General features: G+C 39.5%; 1 protein-coding gene across 2 annotated transcripts in view; it reads right to left on the reverse strand.

The window, feature by feature from the left end:
- The window catches only part of LOC128693601 (zinc finger protein on ecdysone puffs), a gene marked incomplete at its 3' end in the record, with an annotated part of 206,026 nt that overhangs the window by 10,343 nt on the left and 172,246 nt on the right, over positions 1-23,437 (reverse strand). For both annotated transcript variants that reach the window (XM_053783400.2, XM_053783399.2), the window contains 1 exon segment: positions 7,466-7,534. In XM_053783400.2, the coding sequence (XP_053639375.2) occupies positions 7,466-7,534 (69 nt within the window).

Consider the following 23,437-nt stretch of genomic DNA (forward strand, 5'->3'; position numbering starts at 1 on the left):
TCCTGTCTAAGGGCAATGTGTGGTGTAAATATTATGCAGAAAATTCGGAGTGTGGAAATTAGGAGAAGGTGTGGAGTTAATAAAAGCATTAGTCAGAGGGCAGAAGAGGGGTTGTTGAGGTGGTTTGGTCATTTAGAGAGAATGGATCAAAGTAGAATGACATGGAAAGCATATAAATCTATAGGGGAAGGAAAGAGGGGTAGGGGTCGTCCTCGAAAGGGTTGGAAAGAGGGGTTAAAGGAGGTTTTGTGGGCGAGGGGCTTGGACTTCCAGCAAGCGTGCATGAGCGTGTTAGATAGGAGTGAATGGAGACGAATGATACTTGGGACCTGACGATCTGTTGGAGTGTGAGCAGGGTAATATTTAGTGAAGGGATTCAGGGAAACCGGTTATTTTCTTATAGTCGGACTTGAGTCCTGGAAATGGGAAGTACAATGCCTGCACTTTAAAGGAGGGGTTTGGGATATTGGCAGTTTGGAGGGATATGTTGTGTATCTTTATACGTATATGCTTCTAAACTGTTGTATTCTGAGCACCTCTGCAAAGGCAGTGATAATGTGTGAGTGTGGTGAAAGTGTTGAATGATGATGAAAGTATTTTCTTTTTGGGGATTTTCTTTCTTTTTTGGGTCACCCTGCCTCGGTGGGAGACGACCGACTTGTAGAAAAAAAAAATTTTTTTTTTCTTATGAAATGATAGAGAATCTTTTCCCAGTGGTAATGACACCAAAAGTATGAAATCTGATGGAAAACTTAGGGAATTATACACTTGCGAAGTTAGCGACCTCGGTGACATTTCGCATTGGCGATTTCGCCCATTTTGAGCCCTATTTTCGGTCAATTCCATTGTTCCAGTCTACCAAACTCATGGCTATTTCTTTAGAACACCATTTGTTCTATCGATTGAGTACAAGAAACTGTCCACTGACCAATTTCAACTACCCAATAAAGTGTCAGAAATTAAAAATTTTGCCAATTTCATGCAAATTAAAAAATACATATGTCAATTTCAAAACAGAGTGCAGAATGAACAATGCAGACATTCCTGGCTCTAAAATAACATTTTCTCTGTTCATCAGTCATGTCTCCAGGCCCCCTGTTATAATCCTCTTGCTTTCTATTTTGAATTTTTATTCACACAAAAAATAGAAGATTTACTGTTATGGAGACTACTGCAATATTGTAATAATTGTATAAATAGTGTCAACCCATTCATGACTGCATATCAGACTGGCTAGTTGGACATTTATTGGACAATGACGTCATTTGTTTACTCTTGAACATCAGCAAAAATCCAACATTTCTGCCACTTTGAGCTCAATTTAAAGATCCTTTTCATAGTAAAATCAATCAAAATCACTTCTACAGTGGGCCCCCACCTTATGATATTATTTCATTCCAGAGGTCTGTTCGGGTGCCGTTATAGACCGAATTTGTTCCCATAAGGACTATTGTGAATTAGATTAGTCCGTTTCAGACCCCCAAAAATACACGTACCAAAGCACTTACAAAAATACACTTACATAATTGGTAGAGTTGGGAGCTGATCGTAAGACAGGGATCCACTGTATTTCTATAATATGTTTTCCATTCTATCAAATGAGACCAAGGAAACAAGAATACAACCACAAATACCATACAAAAATACACCTCAAAGTCGGCGTTCTAATCCAAAAACACAATCGGAGTTTTTTTTTTCACATTATGCACCGTGTGCTGCAGGATTTTTATACTGCACACACTGACCACACAGACCCATTCTCTCACATGTAGGCCTACCAGCTTTCTCCTGCTTGATTTGAAGCCACTAGAATTTTTGAGCATATATACGTCAAACACACTGACTTGTAAGACGTATACATTGGGCCCCCGGTCTGCGATGCTATCGGTATCCGATGCATTATATCGCAAAAAATTTGCCTCGGTTCCTGTTACAAAACCCGGTATGCAATACGATTCGTACAAGACGTCTCCACGTGTGGCCTGAACTGCCCCGTGTGTGCCAGTGTTTACAAGCTAGCCAGTGTGCGCGCATCTAAGGGTATATTCGGTACATTCCATATTATCCATATTATCACTGTTTTTGGCGCTTGTTTCTGCAAAATAAGTCACCATGGGCCCCAAGAAAGCTTCTAGTGCCAACCCTGTGGTAAAAAGGGTGAGAATTAGTATGGAAGTTAAGAAAGATTTTGAAGGGTTTGTGGCTAACCCTGAGAAGCCTATGCCAGTTGTGGAATCCATTGTGCCTACCTCAAAAATTAAGAAAATGTATGCACAGTGGGTTGAACTGCAAACCTTTATGGATGAAAATCACCCTAACACAGCTATTGCAAGCTGTGCTGGTGACTATTACACTGACAATGTCATGAACCACTTTAGGAAAGTCATAAAGGAACGAGGTACAGGCCTCTATGGACAGATATGTTGTGCGACAGAAGTCCAGTGACTCTCAAGCTGGTCCTAGTGGCATTAAAAGAAGAAGGAAAGTAACCCCGGAAAAGGACTTGTTACCTCAAGTCCTAATGGAGGGGGATTCCCCTTCTAAACAATAGGTTCAACACACTCCCCTCCTCCCATCCCATCAATCATCACCAGATCTTCATTAAAGGTAAGTGTCAATTATTCTACTGTTATTATTCTAATGTTATTGTAATTATTCTATTGCATTAAACTTAATATTTCATGTGGTAAAAGTTTTTTTTTTCATACTTTTGGGTGTCTTGCACGGATTAATTTGATTTCCATTATTTCTTATGGGGAAAACTGATTCGCTTTCCGATAATTTTGGTTTACGATGAGCTCTCAGGAACGGATTAATATCGCGAACCGGGGGTCCACTGTATATACGACCAAAACAGTCAATGAGTTTAAACAGCGACTTTACAGTATATTTTCGTATGGTTTTTATGGTTGTATTCATTGTTTCTTGGTCTCGCTTGAAAGATTGTAAGAAGTATTATAGAAAGAGAGATGATTATGATTGGTCTTAGGACTGAAAATAGCTTGAAACTGAACTCAAAGTATCACAAATATTCGATTTTTGCCAAAGTTGAAGAGTAAACAAATCACATCACACATCCAATACATGTCAACTGGTGGGTCTAATATGCCTTTTTTGAATGCTCTGATATTTTTTATATAATTATTACAATATTGCATAACAGTAATTCTTTTTTTTGTGTGTGTGTGAATAAAAATTCTTTGTATGAATAAAAATTAAAAATGAAATTCATGTGTAAAGCCTAGAAACAACTAATAAACAGAGGAAATGTTATTTTAGTGCCAAGAATGCCTGCATTGTTTATTCTGGGCCAATTTTGTTTGCAATTGAAATATTTTGAAATTGTGTGAAATTGGCCAAATCACCAATTTCTGATCACTTTATTAGGTAGTCGAAATAGTTGATTGGACAGTTTCTTGAGCTCATTCCATAAAATAGAAGACATACTAGCAAAATACGTAGTTAAGAATTTTGACTGGAATAATGTCATTGGCCTCAAATTGGACTCAATGTGGGAAAAAATCACTGACATGAAAAATCGGTGACACGGCAAAATTCGTGATAACATAATTTCATAACTTTTCCATCAATTTTTTTACCTTTTGTTATATTACCTTCAGAAAAAGATTCTCTACCATTTCATAAGATTTTTTTTTTTTTTCCAGAAAAATCTTCAACCCTGTGGAGTAGTTTTAGATCAGGGCTCTGGACCCTGAAAGGGTTAACCCTTTCATGGTTTCAGACATACTAGTGTGGCTTACTCACCAGGGTTTTTGACGTACTAGTACGCCTAAATTCTAGCGCCCTCAAATCTAACGAGAGAAAGCTGGTAGGCCTACATATGAAAGAATGGGTCTACGTGGTCAGTGTGCACAGTATAAAAGAAATCCTGCAACACAGTGCGTAACGAGAAAAAAAAAAACTTCGACCGTGTTTTTGGATTAAAACAGCGACATTGCACTGTATTTTCGTATGGTATTTATTGTTGTATTCTAGTTTTCCTGGTCTCTTTTTATAGAATGGAAGAGATATTACAGAAATTGAGATGATTTTGACTGGTTTTACAATGAAAAGTACCTTGAAACTGAGCTCAAAGTAGCAGAAATGTTCAATTTTTACCAAAGTTCAAAAGTAAACAACTCATGCCAAGCATCCAATACACGTCAACTGGTAAGTCTAATATTCTTTCACATGTGCACTGATATTATTTATACCATTTCTACACTAATGCAGTAGTCTGCATAACAGTAAATCTTGTATTTTTTGTGAGAATAAAAATTCAAAGTGGAAAGCAAAAGAATGTAAGAGGGGCATGGGGACGTGACTAATGAACAGAGAAAATGTTATTTTAGTGCCAGGAATGTCTTTGTTTATTCTGGACCCTATTTGGAAATTGGCATCTTTTGAAATTTGTGTGAAATTGGCAAAATTGCTAAATTCTGACCACTTTATTGAATAGTTGAAATCGGTAAATGGGTGGTTTCTTGTATTCATTCGATAGAAAAAATGGAGTTCTAGTGAAATAGTTATGATTTTTGTCGACTAGTACACTGGAATTGGCCGAAAATAGGACTCAAAGTGGGCAAAATCGCCAATGCGTAAACATCGTTGAGACCACTAACTTCACGAGAGCATAATTCCGTAAGTTTATCATCAAATTTCATACATTTGATGTCATTATGATCGGGAAAACTTTCTCTATCTTTTCATAAGAAATTTTTTTTTTTTTTTTTAAATTTGGAGACCCTGAGAACAAGTCTCGGAGAGGGCGTGGGGACCCTGAAAGGGTTAAGCAAGAAGGTTAAAATACACACATTACCAAAGAATAAAATTAAAATGAACAGAGTAAAATAATCTAATTAACCTGTTAATTGTCCAAACGTACCTCTACATTTTCACTGTCAGTGCTCAAAATATTTTGGAAAAAAAAAATTAAAAAGGGCAATTTTCTGTGTGTAATAAGAAAAAAAAAACCGAGATATAAGGCCAGGAAGTTGCCGCTGGATGCTCACCTAATGACACTATGGAGTCCCGTCGCTTGCAGAAATGGTGTTGATACTTTTTTTTTTTTAATTTATATAATTTTTATGTTCTGATAATCACAGTTTGTAGCAGTTTTTGTGATTTCATAGCCAATCTTTGTTCTGACATTAATATTAGGTACTGAAATAGTACTCAAATAGTCACAATGACAGGTGAACATTTTCACCTGCCTTAGTCACATACTATTGTCTAGAAGTACAGTGGAACCTCTACTAAGGAGCGCATCCCCGTGTGAGTTTTTCCAGATACGAGCAGTTGATCAGTTGATTGTTTGCTTCCATGGGCAAGCGAAATTTCTAGATGCGAGCAGGCCTCAAGGGAGGTTCCTTGACGCTGGTGAGGGGCTCTTGCTCTTGATCTAGGGAATTTGATTTTATTTGTTTGTTAGACAATCTTATTGAAACTTGGGCAATGTATGATGGAAAGAGGTTTCTTAATGTACACCAAAACTGAAAGAAATCTGACTGTAAATCACAGAGTTCACTTCTCAGCTATTAGCCAGCCTTTAGCGGTATAATTTCGTATGGTTTTTATGGTTGTATTCTCGTTTTTTTGGTCTCAGTTGATAGAATGGAAGATACATTACAGAAACAGATATGATTTTGATTGCTTTCACAACGAAAAATTGAGCTCAAAGTAGTGGAAATGTTTTGATTTTTGACGATGTTCAAGAGTAAACAAATGACGTCACCAAGTGGCCATTCCAATATGCATTCATGAATGGGTTGACATTATTTGTACAATTATTACAATAATGCAGTAGTGTGCATAACAGTAAATATTCTATTTTTTGTCAAATAAAAATTACAAATGTTAAGCAAGAGTATTATTATAGGAATACATACATACTACTACTACTACTAATAATAATAATATGTATAATATAATAATTATATATGTAATATAATATAAATTATCATAAGAATACGTACATACTACTAAATAATAAGTAATTATGATAATAATACTGAGAGTTTCAGCTCACCACCACAAGATGGCAGTGTTTATCAAAACATAGCTGCTCAGGAAGGGAGGGAAATCATGTGTTTTTCTTACGTTTCGTGCAGTTATTTTGTGAAATTCTTCTTCCTAGCCACGGGTCCTACGAAAGCAAGTGCAAAGAAGAGTGCTGAGAAGAAAATGACGATTTCCATGGAATTAAAGCAGGAAATCATACATAAACACAAACTAGGTGTACCATCAAGAGTGTACCATTAAGAGTACCATTAACCCCTTGACTGTCGCAACCCCAAATCCTGAGGTGTCTCCTCGTGTTGCAAAAATTAAAAAAAAAAATTCTTATGAAATGATAGAGAATCTTTTCCCTATGGTAATGACACCAAATGAACGAAATTTGATGGAAAACTGACGGAATTACGCTCTCGCAAAGTTAGCGACCTTAGCGATATTTACGAATCGGCGTTTTCACCCACTTTGAGTCCTATTTTCGGCTAATTACGTTGTTCCAGTCGACCAAACTCATAGCTATTTCTTTAGAACTCCACTTTTTCTATCGACTGAGTACAAGAAACTGTCCATATCCCAATTTCAATGACCCAATAACGTGGTCAGAAATTTGCAATTTGGCCAATTTCATGAAAATTAAAAAACATGACAATTTCAAAATAGGGTCCAGAATGAACAATGCAGACATTCCTGGCTCTAAAATAACATTTTCTTTGTTCATCAGCCATGTCTCCAGGCCCCTCTGATATTACTCTTGCTTTCTATTTTGAATTTTTATTCAAACAAAAAATATAAGATTTATTGTTATGCAGACTACTGCAATATTGTAATAATTGTATAAATAATGTCAACCCATTCATGACTGCATATTAGAATGGCTAGTTGGACATTTATTGGACAATGGTATCATCTGTTTACTTTTGAACATCAGCAAAAATCAAACATTTCCCCTATTTTGAGCTCCATTTCAAGGTTCTTTTCATAGTAAAACCAATCAAAATCACCTCTATTTCTATAATATGTTTCCCATTCTATTAAATGAGACCAAGAAAACGAGAATACAAGCATAAATACCATACAAAAATATAGACCACAAAGTCGGCATTTTAATTAAAAAAAAAAAAAGGTCAGAGTTTTTTTTCTCATTATACACTGTGTGCTGCAGGATTTTTTTTATATGGTACACACTGACCACACAGACCCATTTTCTCACATGTGGGCCTACCAGCTTTCTCCTGCTTGATTTGAAGCCACTAGAATTTATCGTCGAAAACAATAGCTCGTAAGACGTATGTATACAACCAAAACAGTCAAAGGGTTAAGCAAACAACATTTTCCAGTTGACGTGCATAAATATTTTATGCTATCCAAGCTTCAATGAAAGATTAAACATGAATGATAACATATACAAATTGGAAATAATAGCAATTATGTGACTTACGATAATCGAACTTACATTGATTGAGTAGAAGTTATCCACATCACACATATGGCACATCAGGATTTCCTTTGGAATAAAGGCTTCCTGTGGAGAAAATTAAGTTATATGAATTGGCAAAAATCACAAGCTAATCTACACAAAAAAAATAAATTTAATGTAATAAAAATAGGGCAACAAGATAAACCAGAGAAAAGAAAAAATGACAATGTAAGTGATCGAAAAACAAAGATGTCTTCCAACACATTGCCAGAGGAAATAAGGAATCAGAGACTTAAGAGAGCACTAAACCCTGAGAAACATTTAATAATTTAAATAACTAAAGGAATTAACTACTACAGAAAGCAAATATAAAATGTGAATAAAATATATTTACTACCACATAGAAAACTACCATGTATAGTTTGTGGGTGACTATTCTTTGATAAGATGTGAAAAAATTACACCACACATAAGAGAGAGAAGCCTACGATGACGTTTTGGTCAGACTTGAACCATTTACAAAGTCACATTTAACACAAGAGTGAGGGAGTCAGCATATATATGCAAGGGGGACAGGGATGGGACAAAAAGAGAAAATAGTAGTGGTGGAATAATAAAGCTGATAGTGGAAGTAGTAGGGAGAGTAGATTTAATGGCACAAGAGATAGAAATGGAAGAGAAGGGTGAAGGGAGGCAATAGTAGTGATAGTAGCAATAGCGGTAGTCACAGATGTAGTAGAAGTGGGATAAGTCTAAGGACAAGAAAAAGGAACACTGCAGGAGGGCTAAGAGCCCACAAGGGTAGAACCAAAAACAAGGGGAGAAAAATGAAGGAGAGAAAACACTTAGGCAGAAGAAAGGAAAACAAAGAAAGAAATGGGAAAGGTAAAGGAAATATAAATCTTTGTCCCTTTCCTTAATGGATGTGTCCACTGATAGGCTACAAGTTTGTCTTTTACCGTTTATCGCAAGCTTATGCACAGTGGCATGTACATTCACTACTTTTCTGACCATGCTCTGTTCAAGAAAGTGTTCTTATTTCTCTATCTCTCTACATGCCCTCTGTATTTGTGACCCTCAGTTCCCTGAATTGGAATTTTTCACTGTAATTCATTCCCTCGTCTTTGCCACTCTTCCGATTTCATAAACTGCCATCTCGGAAGCTAAACGGACTTTTCTCTCTCCCAAACTCTCTACTCCTGTGAAATCTCCTCTTCTCTGCTTTCCCTATACAGTGGACCCTCAACCGACGGCTTTAATCCGTTCCAGAGAGCTAGCCTATAGTTGAATTAGCCATTAGTCGAATTAATTTCCCCATAAGAAATAATGGAAATCCAATTAATCCGTTTCAGAGCCAAAAGTATTAACAAAAAATATTTTTTTTTAAAGATTAAAATATAAATATATATACAGAAAACAATGACAAATAAATATAAAGCACTAATAAAATGGATAAATGAACATTCAACACCACACTTACCTTTATTGACTTGGTGTATGACAGATACGTAGGAGGCAAGAGGAGGGCAAGTTTATTATGCTTCAATATGACGCTAATGTCTCTACAATAGTAGTAGTAAGTTGGTAGACAGCAACTACCCAGGGAGGTACTACCGTCCTGCCAAGTGAGTGTGAAACTAAAGCCTGTAATTGTTTTACATGATGGAAGGATTGCTGGTGTCTTTTGTCTGTCTCATAAATATGCAAGATTACAGGTACGTCTTGCTACTTCTACTTACACTTAGGTCACACTACACATACATGTACATGTTTATACACACTCATCTGAGTTTTCTTTGATTTTATCTTAATAGTTCTTGGTCTTATTACTTTTCCTTTTTATATCCATGGGGAAGTGGAATAAGAATCTTTCCTCTGTAAGCCATGCATGTTGTAAAAGTCAACTAAAATGCCAGGAACAATGGGCTAATAACCCCTTTTCCTGTAATAATTACTAAAAAGAATAAGAAAATTGTCAAAGTGGGAAGTCTGAATGTGCATGGATGTTGTGCAAATGATAAGAGAGATGATTGGGATGTTATGAACGAGAAGCAGCTGGATGTCCTAGCTTTAAGTGAAACAAAGCTGAAGGGGGTGGGAGAGTTTCAGTGGAGAGGAAATGGGGTTAGGTCAGAGGTTTCAAATAGAGTTAGAGCGAGAGAAGGAGTAGCAATAATGTTGAAGGATAAGTTATGGCAGGAAAAAGAGGGACTACAAATGTATTAATTCAAGGATTATGTGGAGTAAAATAAAGGTTGGATGTGAAAAGTGGGTTATAGTAAGCTTATCTGCACCTGGAGAAGGGAGAAGTGTAGAGAGAGAGAGAGAGAGAGAGATTGATTTTGGGAAATGTTGAGTGAATGCATGGGGAGTTTTGAACCAAGTGTGAGAGTAATGGTGGTTGAGGATTTCAATGCTTAAGTGGGCAAAAATGTTGTGGAGAGAGTAGTAGGTAAATCTGGGGTGCCAGGGGTAAATGAAAATGGGGAGCCTTTAATTGAGCTGTGTGTAGAAAGAGGTTTGGTAATAAGTAATACATATTTTATGAAGAGGAGAATAAATATACAAGGCATGATATAGCACGTAATGAGAGTAGTTTGTTAGATTATGCATTGGTGGATAAAAGGTTGATGGGTAGGCTCCAGGATGTACACGTTTATAGAGGGGCAACTGATATATCGGATCATTATTTAGTTGTAGCTACAGTTAGAGTAAGAGGTAGATGGGAAAAAAGGAAAATGGCAACAACAAGCAAGAGGGAGGTGAAAGTGCATAAATTAGTAAGGAGGAAGTTCGGGTGAGATATAAGCAACTATTGGCAGAAAGGTGGGCTGGTGCAAGTCTGAGTAGTGGGGGCAGGGGGGGGTGAAGAGTCAACCATACCCCCGGCCGGGATTGAACCCGCGGTCATAGAGTCTCAAAACTCCAGCCCGTCGCGTTAGCCACTAGACCAGCTAGCCACAATAAGATTCATCCAACTAGGTATATTTCTACACCATAGGAAGGTTAGCACAGGCACCTCTGTGACCACAAATGCAAGTTTTTACAGACGAATCTCCAGCTAGCGTGGCCGTGACGAACTCTAGCTCAAGTCCCTTCACTGCCGTCAACATGACTTAAGAAATCGTAATGACACGATTGCAAATAAACCATACCCCCGGCCGGGATTGAACCCGCGGTCATAGAGTCTCAAAACTCCAGCCCGTCGCGTTAGCCACTAGCGTTAGCATTTGTGGTCACAGAGGTGCCTGTGCTAACCTTCCTATGGTGTAGAAATATACCTAGTTGGATGAATCTTATTGTGGCTAGCTGGTCTAGTGGCTAACGCGACGGGCTGGAGTTTTGAGACTCTATGACCGCGGGTTCAATCCCGGCCGGGGGTATGGTTTATTTGCAATCGTGTCATTACGATTTCTTAAGTCGGGGTGAAGAGTGTTGGAATAGTTTTAAAAATGCAGTATTATAATGTGGGGCAGAAGTTTGTGATTATAGGATGGTGGGTGCAGGAGGAATGAGGAGTGATTGGTGGAATGATGAAGTAAAGGGTGTGAAAAGAGAGAGAAAGTTAGCTTATGAAAGGTTTTTACAAAGCAGAAGTGTTATAAGAAGAGTAGAGTATATGGAGAGTAAAAGAAAGGTGAAGAGAGTGCAAAAGGAGAGCAGATGATAGAGTGGGAGAGGCACTGTCAAGAAATTTTAATGAAAATAAGAAAAAATTTTGCAGCAAGTTAAACAAGTTAAGAAAACCTAGAGAACGAATGGATTTGTCAGTTAAAAACAGTAGGGGAGTTAGTAGATGGGGAGATGGAGGTTTTGGGTAGATGGCAAGAATATTTTGAGGAACTTTTAAATGTCGACAAAGAAAGGGAAACAGTAATTTCATGCACTGGCCAGGGAGGTATACCATCTTTTAGGAGTGAAGAAGAACAGGATGCGAGGTGCGGGAGGCATTATGTAGAATGAAAGGGGGTAAAGCAGCTGGAACTGACGGGATCATGACAGAAATGTTAAAAGCAGGGGAGGATATAGTGTTGGAGTGGTTGGTATTTGTGGTTATAGGAGGGTGGGGGCAGGAGGAAAGAGGAGTGATTGGTGGAATGATGAAGTAAAGGGTGTGATAAAAGAGAAAAAGGTAGCTTATGAGAGGTTTTTACAAAGCAGAAGTGTTATAAGAAGAGCAGAGTATATGGAGAGTAAAAGAAAGGTGAATATAGTGGTGAGAGAGTGCAAAAGGAGAGTAGATGAAAGAGTGGGAGAGGCACTGTCAAGAAATTTTAATGAAAATAAGAAAGAATTTTGGAGTGAGTTAAACAAGTTAAGAAAGCCTAGGGAAAGTATGGATTTGTCCGTTAAAAACAGAGTAGGGGAGTTAGCAGATGGGGAGAGGGAGGTATTAGGTAGATGGCGAGAATATTTTGAGGAACTTTTAAATGTTGAGGAAGAAAGGGAGGTGGTAATTTCATGCACTGGCCAGGGAGGTATACCATCTTTTAGGAGTGAAGAATAGCAGAATGTAAGTGTGGTGAAGGTACGTGAGGCATTACGTAGAATGAAAGGGGGTAAAGCAGCTGGAACTGATGGGATCATGACAGAAATGTTAAAAGCAGGGGGGGATATAGTGTTGGAGTGGTTGGTACTTTTGTTTAATAAATGTATGAAAGAGGGGAAGGTACCTAGGGATTGGCGGAGAGCATGTATAGTCCCTTTATATAAAGGGAAAGGGGACAAAAGAGACTAAAAATTATAGAGGAATAAGTTTACCGAGTATACCAGGAAAAGTATACGGTAGAGTTATAATTGAAAGAATTAGAGGTAAGACAGAATGTAGAATTGCGGATGAGCAAGGAGGCTTCAGAGTGGGTAGGGGATGTGTAGATCAAGTGTTTACATTGAAGCATATATGTGAACAGTATTTAGATAAAGGTAGGGAAGTTTTTATTGCATTTATGGATTTAGAAAAGGCATATGATAGAGTGGATAGAGGAGCAATGTGGCAGATGTTGCAAGTTTATGGAATAGGTGGTAAGTTACTAAATGCTGTAAAGAGCTTTTATGAGGATAGTGAGGCTCAGGTTAGGGTGTGTAGAAGAGAGGGAGAATACTTCCCGGTAAAAGTAGGTCTTAGACAGGGATGTGTAATGTCACCATGGTTGTTTAATATATTTATAGATGAGGTTGTAAAAGAAGTAAATGCTAGGGTGTTCGGGAGAGGGGTGGGATTAAATTATGGGGAATCAAATTCAAAATGGGAATTGACACAGTTACTTTTTGCTGATGATACTGTGCTTATGGGAGCTTCTAAAGAAAAATTGCAAAGGTTAGTGGATGAGTTTGAGAATGTGTGTAAAGGTAGAAAGTTGAAAGTGAACATAGAAAAGAGTAAGGTGATGAGGGTATCAAATGATTTAGATAAAGAAAAATTGGATATCAAATTGGGGAGGAGGAGTATGGAAGAAGTGAATGTTTTCAGATACTTGGGAGTTGACGTGTCGGCGGATGGATTTATGAAGGATGAGGTTAATCACAGAACTGATGAGGGAAAAAAGGCGAGTGGTGTGTTGAGGAGTCAAAAAACGTTATCTATGGAGGCAAAGAAGGGAATGTATGAAAGTATAGTAGTACCAACACTCTTATATGGATGTGAAGCTTGGGTGGTAAATGCAGCAGCGAGGAGACGGTTGGAGGCAGTGGAGATGTCCTGTCTAAGGGCAATGTGTGGTGTAAATATTATGCAGAAAATTCGGAGTGTGGAAATTACGAGAAGGTGTGGAGTTAATAAAAGCATTAGTCAGAGGGCAGAAGAGGGGTTGTTGAGGTGGTTTGGTAATTTAGAGAGAATGGATCAAAGTAGAATGACATGGAAAGCATATAAATCTATAGGGGAAGGAAAGAGGGGTAGGGGTCGTCCTCGAAAGGGTTGGAAAGAGGGGGTAAAGGAGGTTTTGTGGGCGAGGGGCTTGGACTTCCAGCAAGCGTGCATGAGCGTGTTAGATAGAAGTGAATGGAAATGAATGATACTTGGGACCTGATGATCTGTTGGAGTGTGAGCAGGGTAATATTTAGTGAAGGGATTCAGGGAAACCGGTTATTTTCATATAGTCAGACTTGAGTCCTGGAAATGGGAAGTACAATGCCTGCACTTTAAAGGAGGGGTTTGGGATATTGGCAGTTTGGAGGGATATGTTGTGTATCTTTATACGTATATGCTTCTAAACTGTTGTATTCTGAGCACCTCTGCAAAAGCAGTGATAATGTGTAAGTGTGGTGAAAGTGTTGAATGATGATGAAAGTATTTTCTTTTTGGGGATTTTCTTTCTTTTTTGGGTCACCCTGCCTCGGTGGGAGACGACCGACTTGTTGAAGAAAAAAAAAATGAAAGAGGGAAGTTACCTGGGGATTGGTAGAGAGCATGTAGTCCCTTCATGTAAAGGGAAGGGGTACAAGAGAGATTGTAAAAATTATAGAGCAGTAAGTTTACTGAGTATATCAGGAAAAGTGTATGGTAGGGTTATAATTGAAAGAATTATAGGTAAGACAAAATGTAGGATTGCAGATGAGCAAGGAGGCTTCAGAGTGGGTAGGGGATGTGTAGATCAAGTGTTTATATTGAAGCATATATGTGAACAGTATTTAGATAAAAGTAGGGAAGTTTTTATTGCATTTATGGATTTAGAAAAGGCATATGATAGTGGATAGGGGAACAATGCGGCAGATGTTGCAAGTACAGTGGACCCCCGCATACCGTTGGCATCACATAACGTTTAATCTGCATACCGATACATTTTATCGCTAAAATTTTGCCTCGCATACCGCTTAAAAACCCGCTCACCGCTGTTCGTCCGAGATGCGTCCAACGTGCACCTTAGCCAGCCTCTCATGTTCCGCCGGTGGCATTGTTTACCAGCCAGCCTCCGCGGTAGCATCCAAGCATACAATCGTAACATTTCGTATTATTACAGTGTTTTTGGTGATTTTATCTGGAAAATAAGTGACCATGGGCCCCAAGAAAGCTTCTAGTGCCAACCCTACAGCAATAAGGGTGAGAATTACTATAGAGATGAAGAAAAAGATCATTGATAAGTATGAAAGTGGAGTGCGTGTCTCCAAGCTGGCCAGGTTGTATAATAAACCCCAATCAACCATCGCTACTATTGGTGGTACAGCTGCTGCTGCTGCACTGTCAGCTGCTGCTGTAGCATCGTCTGCTGCTGCTGTAGCACTGTCAGCTGCTGCTGCTGCTGTAGCATCGTCTGCTGCTGCTGTAGCATCGTCTGCTGCTGCTGTAGCATCGTCTGCTGCTGCTGTAGCATCGTCTGCTGCTGCTGTAGCATCGTCTGCTGCTGCTGTAGCACTGTTGTTGGTGTGGCTTATTGAGAATATACCAAGAAACAATTAACCCCAGAGGATTTGCCACCCAGGATAACCCAAAAAAGTCAGTGTCATCGAAGACTGTCTAACTTATTTCCATTGGGGTCCTTAATCTTGTCTCCCAGGATGCAACCCACACCAGTCGACTAACACCCAGGTGAACAGGAAAAAATGCCTGGAACTAGTGCTCATATTGGTGAATTTAAAGCCAGCAAAGGTTGGTTTGAGAGATTTAAGAATCGTAGTGACATACACAGTGTGATAAGGCATGTTCTGGAAGAAAATACCAAACAGGACCTACAGTACTCAGGAGGAAAAGGCACTCCCAGGACACAGTGTCTCATCAGTCATTGCTGCATCTTCAATAAAGGTAAGTGTCATTTATTCTTGTAGGTAGTAGGTTGGTAGACAGCAACCACCCAGGGAAGTACTACCGTCCTGCCAGATGACTGTGAAACAAAAACCTGTAACTGTTTTGCATGATGGTAGGATTGCTGGTTTCTTTTTCTGTCTCATAAACACGCTAAGATAACAGGGATATCTTGCTACTCCTACTTACACTTTGGTCACACTTCACAGACACGCACATGCATATATATATATACATACATCTAGGTTTTTCTCCTTTTTCTAAATAGCTCTTGTTCTTTTTTATTTCTTCTATTGTCCATGGGGAAGTGGAAAAGAATCTTTCCTCCGTAAGCCATGCGTGTCGTATGAGGCGACTAAAATGCCGGGAGCAATGGGCTAGTAACCCCTTCTCCTGTATACAATTACTAAAAAAGAGAAGAAGAAAAACTTTATAAAACTGGGTTGCTTAAATGTGCGTGGATGTAGTGCGGATGACAAGAAACAGATGATTGCTGATGTTATGAATGAAAAGAAGTTGGATGTCCTGGCCCTAAGCGAAACAAAGCTGAAGGGGGTAGGAGAGTTTCAGTGGGGGGAAATAAATGGGATTAAATCTGGAGTATCTGAGAGAGTTAGAGCAAAGGAAGGGGTAGCAGTAATGTTAAATGATCAGTTATGGAAGGAGAAAAGAGAATATGAATGTGTAAATTCAAGAATTATGTGGATTAAAGTAAAGGTTGGATGCGAGAAGTGGGTCATAATAAGCGTGTATGCACCTGGAGAAGAGAGGAATGCAGAGGAGAGAGAGAGATTTTGGGAGATGTTAAGTGAATGTATAGGAGCCTTTGAACCAAGTGAGAGAGTAATTGTGGTAGGGGACTTGAATGCTAAAGTAGGAGAAACTTTTAGAGAGGGTGTGGTAGGTAAGTTTGGGGTGCCAGGTGTAAATGATAATGGGAGCCCTTTGATTGAACTTTGTATAGAAAGGGGTTTAGTTATAGGTAATACATATTTTAAGAAAAAGAGGATAAATAAGTATACACGATATGATGTAGGGCGAAATGACAGTAGTTTGTTGGATTATGTATTGGTAGATAAAAGACTGTTGAGTAGACTTCAGGATGTACATGTTTATAGAGGGGCCACAGATATATCAGATCACTTTCTAGTTGTAGCTACACTGAGAGTAAAAGGTAGATGGGATACAAGGAGAATAGAAGCATCAGGGAAGAGAGAGGTGAAGGTTTATAAACTAAAAGAGGAGGCAGTTAGGGTAAGATATAAATAGCTATTGGAGGATAGATGGGCTAATGAGAGCATAGGCAATGGGGTCGAAGAGGTATGGGGTAGGTTTAAAAATGTAGTGTTAGAGTGTTCAGCAGAAGTTTGTGGTTACAGGAAAGTGGGTGCAGGAGGGAAGAGGAGCGATTGGTGGAATGATGATGTAAAGAGAGTAGTAAGGGAGAAAAAGTTAGCATATGAGAAGTTTTTACAAAGTAGAAGTGATGCAAGGAGGGAAGAGTATATGGAGAAAAAGAGAGAAGTTAAGAGAGTGGTGAAGCAATGTAAAAAGAGAGCAAATGAGAGAGTGGGTGAGATGTTATCAACAAATTTTGTTGAAAATAAGAAAAAGTTTTGGAGTGAGATTAACAAGTTAAGAAAGCCTAGAGAACAAATGGATTTGTCAGTTAAAAATAGGAGAGGAGAGTTATTAAATGGAGAGTTAGAGGTATTGGGAAGATGGAAGGAATATTTTGAGGAATTGTTAAATGTTGATGAAGATAGGGAAGCTGTGATTTCGTGTATAGGGCAAGGAGGAATAACATCTTGTAGGAGTGAGGAAGAGCCAGTTGTGAGTGTGGGGGAAGTTCGTGAGGCAGTAGGTAAAATGAAAGGGGGTAAGGCAGCCGGGATTGATGGGATAAAGATAGAAATGTTAAAAGCAGGTGGGGATATAGTTTTGGAGTGGTTGGTGCAATTATTTAATAAATGTATGGAAGAGGGTAAGGTACCTAGGGATTGGCAGAGAGCATGCATAGTTCCTTTGTATAAAGGCAAAGGGGATAAAAAGAGAGTGCAAAAATTATAGGGGGATAAGTCTGTTGAGTGTACCTGGTAAAGTGTATGGTAGAGTTATAATTGAAAGAATTAAGAGTAAGACGGAGAATAGGATAGCAGATGAACAAGGAGGCTTTAGGAAAGGTAGGGGGTGTGTGGACCAGGTGTTTACAGTGAAACATATAAGTGAACAGTATTTAGATAAGGCTAAAGAGGTCTTTGTGGCATTTATGGATTTGGAAAAGGCGTATGACTGGGTGGATAGGGGGGCAATGTGGCAGATGTTGCAAGTGTATGGTGTAGGAGGTAGGTTACTGAAAGCAGTGAAGAGTTTTTACGAGGATAGTGAGGCTCAAGTTAGAGTATGTAGGAAAGAGGGAAATTTTTTCCCAGTAAAAGTAGGCCTTAGACAAGGATGTGTGATGTCACCGTGGTTGTTTAATATATTTATAGATGGGGTTGTAAGAGAAGTAAATGCGAGGGTCTTGGCAAGAGGCGTGGAGTTAAAAGATAAAGAATCACACACAAAGTGGGAGTTGTCACAGCTGCTCTTTGCTGATGACACTGTGCTCTTGGGAGATTCTGAAGAGAAGTTGCAGAGATTGGTGGATGAATTTGGTAGGGTGTGCAAAAGAAGAAAATTAAAGGTGAATACAGGAAAGAGTAAGGTTATGAGGATAACAAAAAGATTAGGTGATGAAAGATTGAATATCAGATTGGAGGGAGAGAGTATGGAGGAGGTGAACGTATTCAGATATTTGGGAGTGGACGTGTCAGCGGATGGGTCTATGAAAGATGAGGTGAATCATAGAATTGATGAGGGAAAAAGAGTGAGTGGTGCACTTAGGAGTCTGTGGAGACAAAGAACCTTGTCCTTGGAGGCAAAGAGGGGAATGTATGAGAGTATAGTTTTACCAACGCTCTTATATGGGTGTGAAGCGTGGGTGATGAATGTTGCAGCGAGGAGAAGGCTGGAGGCAGTGGAGATGTCATGTCTGAGGGCAATGTGTGGTGTGAATATAATGCAGAGAATTCGTAGTTTGGAAGTTAGGAGGAGGTGCGGGATTACCAAAACTGTTGTCCAGAGGGCTGAGGAAGGGTTGTTGAGGTGGTTCGGACATGTAGAGAGAATGGAGCGAAACAGAATGACTTCAAGAGTGTATCAGTCTGTAGTGGAAGGAAGGCGGGGTAGGGGTCGGCCTAGGAAGGGTTGGAGGGAGGGGGTAAAGGAGGTTTTGTGTGCGAGGGGCTTGGACTTCCAGCAGGCATGCGTGAGCGTGTTTGATAGGAGTGAATGGAGACAAATGGTTTTTAATACTTGACGTGCTGTTGGAGTGTGAGCAAAGTAACATTTATGAAGGGATTCAGGGAAACCGGCAGGCCGGACTTGAGTCCTGGAGATGGGAAGTACAGTGCCTGCACTCTGAAGGAGGGGTGTTAATGTTGCAGTTTAAAAACTGTAGTGTAAAGCACCCTTCTGGCAAGACAGTGATGGAGTGAATGATGGTGAAAGTTTTTCTTTTTCGGGCCACCCTGCCTTGGTGGGAATCGGCCGGTGTGATAATAAAAATAAAAAAATTAGTAGACTAGTACATGCACAATATATACTGTGCATGTACTACTCTACTATTGTGCATGTATCCTTCTCTGTGTGTAGGAAAATGTATATTTCACATGGTAAAAATTTTTGTTTCATACTTTTGGGTGTCTTGCACGGATTAATTTGATTTCCATTATTTCTTATGGGGAAAATTCATTCGCATACCGATTATTTTGCATACCAATGAGCCCTCTTGCACGGATTAAAATCGGTATGCGGGGGTCCACTGTATATGGAATAGGTGGTTACTAAATGCTGTAAAGAGTTTTTATGAGGATAGTGAGGCTGAGGTTAGGGAGTGTAGAAGAGAGGGAGACTACTTCCCAGTAAAAGTAGGTCTTAGACAGGGATGTGTAATGTCACCATGGTTGTAAATTAATATATTTATAGATGGGGTTGCAAAAGTAAATGCTAGGGTGTTTAGGAGAGGGGTGGGATTAAATTATGGGGAATCAAATACAAAATGGGAATTGACAGTTGTTTTTTCCTAATGATACTGTGCTCATGGGAGATTCTAAAGAAAAATTGCTAAGGTTAGTGGATGAGTTTGGGAGTGTGTGTAAAGGTAGAAAGTTGAAAGTGAACATAGAAAAGAGTAAGGTGATGAGGGTATCAAATGATTTAGACAAAGAAAAATGGGATATCAATAAATAACAAAAAAAGGCACAATACCATGACTGGAACGATACACAAATAACCCGCACATAGAAGAGAGGAGCTTACGACGACGGGTGACTTTGTAAATGGTCCAAGTCGGACCTAAACGTCGTTGTAATCTCCTCTCTTCTATGTGCGGGTTATTTGTGTCTTGGATATCAAATTGGGGAGGAGGAGTATGAAAGTGAATGCTTTCAGATATTTGGGAGTTGACGTGTCGGCGGATGGATTTATGAAGGATGAGGTTAATCATAGAATTTTTGAGGGAAAAAAAGGTGAGTGGTGCATTGAGGTATATGCAGAGACAAAAAAAACGCTATCTATGGAGGCAAAGATAGGAATGTATGAAAGTATAGTAGTACCAACACTCTTATATGGGTGTGAAGCTTGGGTTGTGAATGCAGCAGCGAGGAGACGGTTGGAGGCAGTGGAGATGTCCTGTCTAAGGGCAATGTGTGGTGTAAATATTATGCAGAAAATTCAGAGTGAGGAAATTACGAAGTGTGGAGTTAACAAAAGTATTAGTTAGAGGGCTGAAGAGGGGTTGTTGAGGTGGTTTGGTCATTTAGAGAGAATGGATCAAAGTAGAATGACATGGAGAGCATTTAAATCTGTAGGGGAAGGAAGGCGGGGTAGGGGTCGTCCTCGAAAAGGCTGGAGGGAAGGGGTAAAGGAGGTTTTGTGCGCGAGGGGCTTGGACTTCCAGCAAGCGTGCGTGAGCATGTTAGATATGAGTGAATGGAGGCGAATGGTATTTGGGACCTGACGAGCAGGGTAATATTTAGTGAAGGGATTCAAGGAAACTGGTTAATTTTATATAGCCAGACTTTTTATTATTATTATTATCACACTGGCCGATTCCCACCAAGGCAGGGTGGCCCGAAAAAGAGAAACTTTCACCATCATTCACTCCATCACTGTCTTGCCAGAAGGGTGCTTTACACTACAGTTTTTAAACTGCAACATCAACACCCCTCCTTCAGAGTGCAGACACTGTACTTCCCATCTCCAGGACTCAAGTCCGGCCTGCCGGTTTCCCTGAACCACTTTATAAATGTTACTTTGCTCACACTCCAACAGCACATCAAGTATTAAAAACCATTTGCCTCCATTCACTCCTATCAAACACGTTCACGCATGCCTGCTGGAAGTTCAAGCCCCTCGCACACAAAACCTCCTTTACCCCCTCCCTCCAACCTTTCCTAGGCCGACCCCTACCCCGCCTTCCTTCCACTACAGACTGATACACTCTTGAAGTCACTCTGTTTCGCTCCATTCTCTCTACATGTCCGAACCACCTCAACAACCCTTCCTCAGCCCTCTGGACAACAGTTTTGGTAATCCCGCACCTCCTCCTAACTTCCAAACTACGAATTCTCTGCATTATATTCACACCACACATTGCCCTCAGACATGACATCTCCACTGCCTCCAGCCTTCTCCTCGCTGCAACATTCATCACCCATCCTTCACACCCATATAAGAGCGTTGGTAAAACTATACTCTCATACATTCCCCTCTTTGACTCCAAGGACAAAGTTCTTTGTCTCCACAGACTCCTAAGTGCACCACTCACCTTGAGTCCTGGAAATGGGAAGTACAATGCCTGCACTCTAAAGGAGAGGTTTTGGGATATTAGCAGTTTGGAGGGATATGCTGTGTATCTTTATAGGTACATGCTTCTAAGCTGTTGTGTTCTGAGAACCTCTACAAAAACAGTGATTATGTTAGAGTGAGGTGAAAGTGTTGAATGATGATGAAAGTATTTTCTTTCTTTTATGGGTCACAATCCACAATCATCTCTTACTTATCATCCGCACAACATCCACGCACATTCAGACATCCCACTTTGACAATTTTCTTATTCTTTTTATTAACTATTACAAGAAAAGGGGTTACTAGCCCATTGTTCCCAGCATTTGAGTTGACTTTTACAACATGCATGGCTTATGGAGGAAAGATTCTTATTCCCCTTCCCCATGGATATAAAAGGAAAAGTAATAAGATCAAGAACTATTAAGATAAAATCAAAGAAAACCCAGATGAATGTGTATAATTAAACGTGTACATGTATGTGTAGTGTGACCTAAGTGTAAGTAGAAGTAGCAAGACATACCTGTAATCTTGCATATTTATGAGACAGACACAAGACACCAGAAATCCTACCATCATGTAAAACAATCACAGGCTTTAGTTTCACACTCACTTGGCAGGACGGTAGTACCTCCCTGGGTGGTTGCTCTCTACCAACCTACAAAATATTTACATTTTATTTGAATTACATTTTAATTTATAACTAAGTTTATCCAGGTATACACAAATGAAGTCAGTGACTTGCATATTTCCATTGGGGTCCTTTTATATTTACACTTAATATATTTACTTTTATGCTTACACTTTTATATTTACACTTACTTTGGAGGAGACGTTAGATTAATTAATTAGTATGATGGAGGAGATGCTGGCAGAGGTTTAGGGTAGTGGAAGATAGCAGGCCAGCAGCATATGTTCTGCATATATACACACAACCAACAACATTGGAGTGTTACTTTTGTGTCGTTTTTCAATCGCTTACTCGTTTAACTTACTTGCTACACTGTTAATTCTACACTTTATCGCTGGCTGGCACTATAGCCTTTATCAATACCTGCTACTTTAGTCCTGGCTGGCACTATAGCCTTTATCGATATCTGCTACTTTAGTATCATACATATTGTTGAATCACTGAATCACTGTGGAAGGCACATTCTCCCCTCTCTCTTCCTCCTCCACTTGGTACATTGGTATGAGTTTTTATCTTGAATTTTATTTTTTTTTTTTTTCCTTCATTATCACAGGGCTGGCACCAGAAACTTTCTTTGGGCCCATGGTGGCTTATTTAGCAGTTACAAGCACTGAAAACAATGAATACAAAATATATCGCAGGTACACGTGGAATCGATTGAATCAACTTGTAAACACTGGCAAACTGGCTGTACATGGAGTCTTATAGTGGCTGAGCCTGCTCAGGCCGCATGGACACGTTCGGGACGAAAGCCTTTAGACGAGTTTTTCACCATTGGTAGAACCAATTTTTTGACGCCAAAGAGTGCCGTTAGTTGAGGGTCCACTGTATTTCAGTCTTTCTAATATCAATCAGTAACTCTCTGTTCTTTAGACATCAAACTCACTTTTAGCCAAATTAACACCCTTTGGAGAAATACAGATCATACCTCTCCTCATGCTATAGATGCCCCAGGTGTCTATTTCCTGTTCCTCTTGTCCTTTTCAATACTTTGGAGAAATTGACTGCTCTCTTTCTGACAGACTTGAAGAACACAAAAGTGCTAGACTTGCTGACATCAGTATTGCTCTTTTCTGTCATGTTAAGAGATCACGGTCATACTATTGACTGGTCCTCTGCTAAAACTGTCTACCTTACTTCTAGCATCCCTCATACACAACTTTCATAGTATGAATCATGATCCTGGCTTTGTCTCTGTAGATGCCTTCCTTTCTCATTACACAGTCAAATGCACCAAACTTCAGAACACCTGTGACTTGACCTGATCCTTTTCTCTCCTCTCCATACCCCCTCTTTCCTATTTTTTCCCCTTTTTCTTTCTTTTTCCTCTGTTCAAAGTGTTTTCCGTTCTTCAGTTTTTTACCGTGTTTTGGTTCCACACTTTGTGGCTTCTTAGCTCTCCTGCAGTGTTTCTTTTTCTTGTCCTTAGACTTACCCCACTTTTACTACCACTACTATTGCCTCCATTCACCCTTCTCTCCTCTTTCTATCTCTTGTGCCACTAAATCTACTCTCCCTACTTTCTACTACCACTACTACTATACTTTTTCTCCCTCTCTTTGCACAGTTCTTGTTCCCCCTCGTCTATATATACTGGCTCCCTCACTCTTTTGTGTTAGTGTGGCTTTGTAAATGGTGCTTGTTGGACTGAAACGTCGCCATAAGCTTCTCTCCCTCGTGCGGGTTATTA

Source organism: Cherax quadricarinatus, chromosome 2, assembly GCF_038502225.1.
Source record: "Cherax quadricarinatus isolate ZL_2023a chromosome 2, ASM3850222v1, whole genome shotgun sequence".
Lineage (NCBI taxonomy): Eukaryota > Metazoa > Arthropoda > Malacostraca > Decapoda > Parastacidae > Cherax > Cherax quadricarinatus.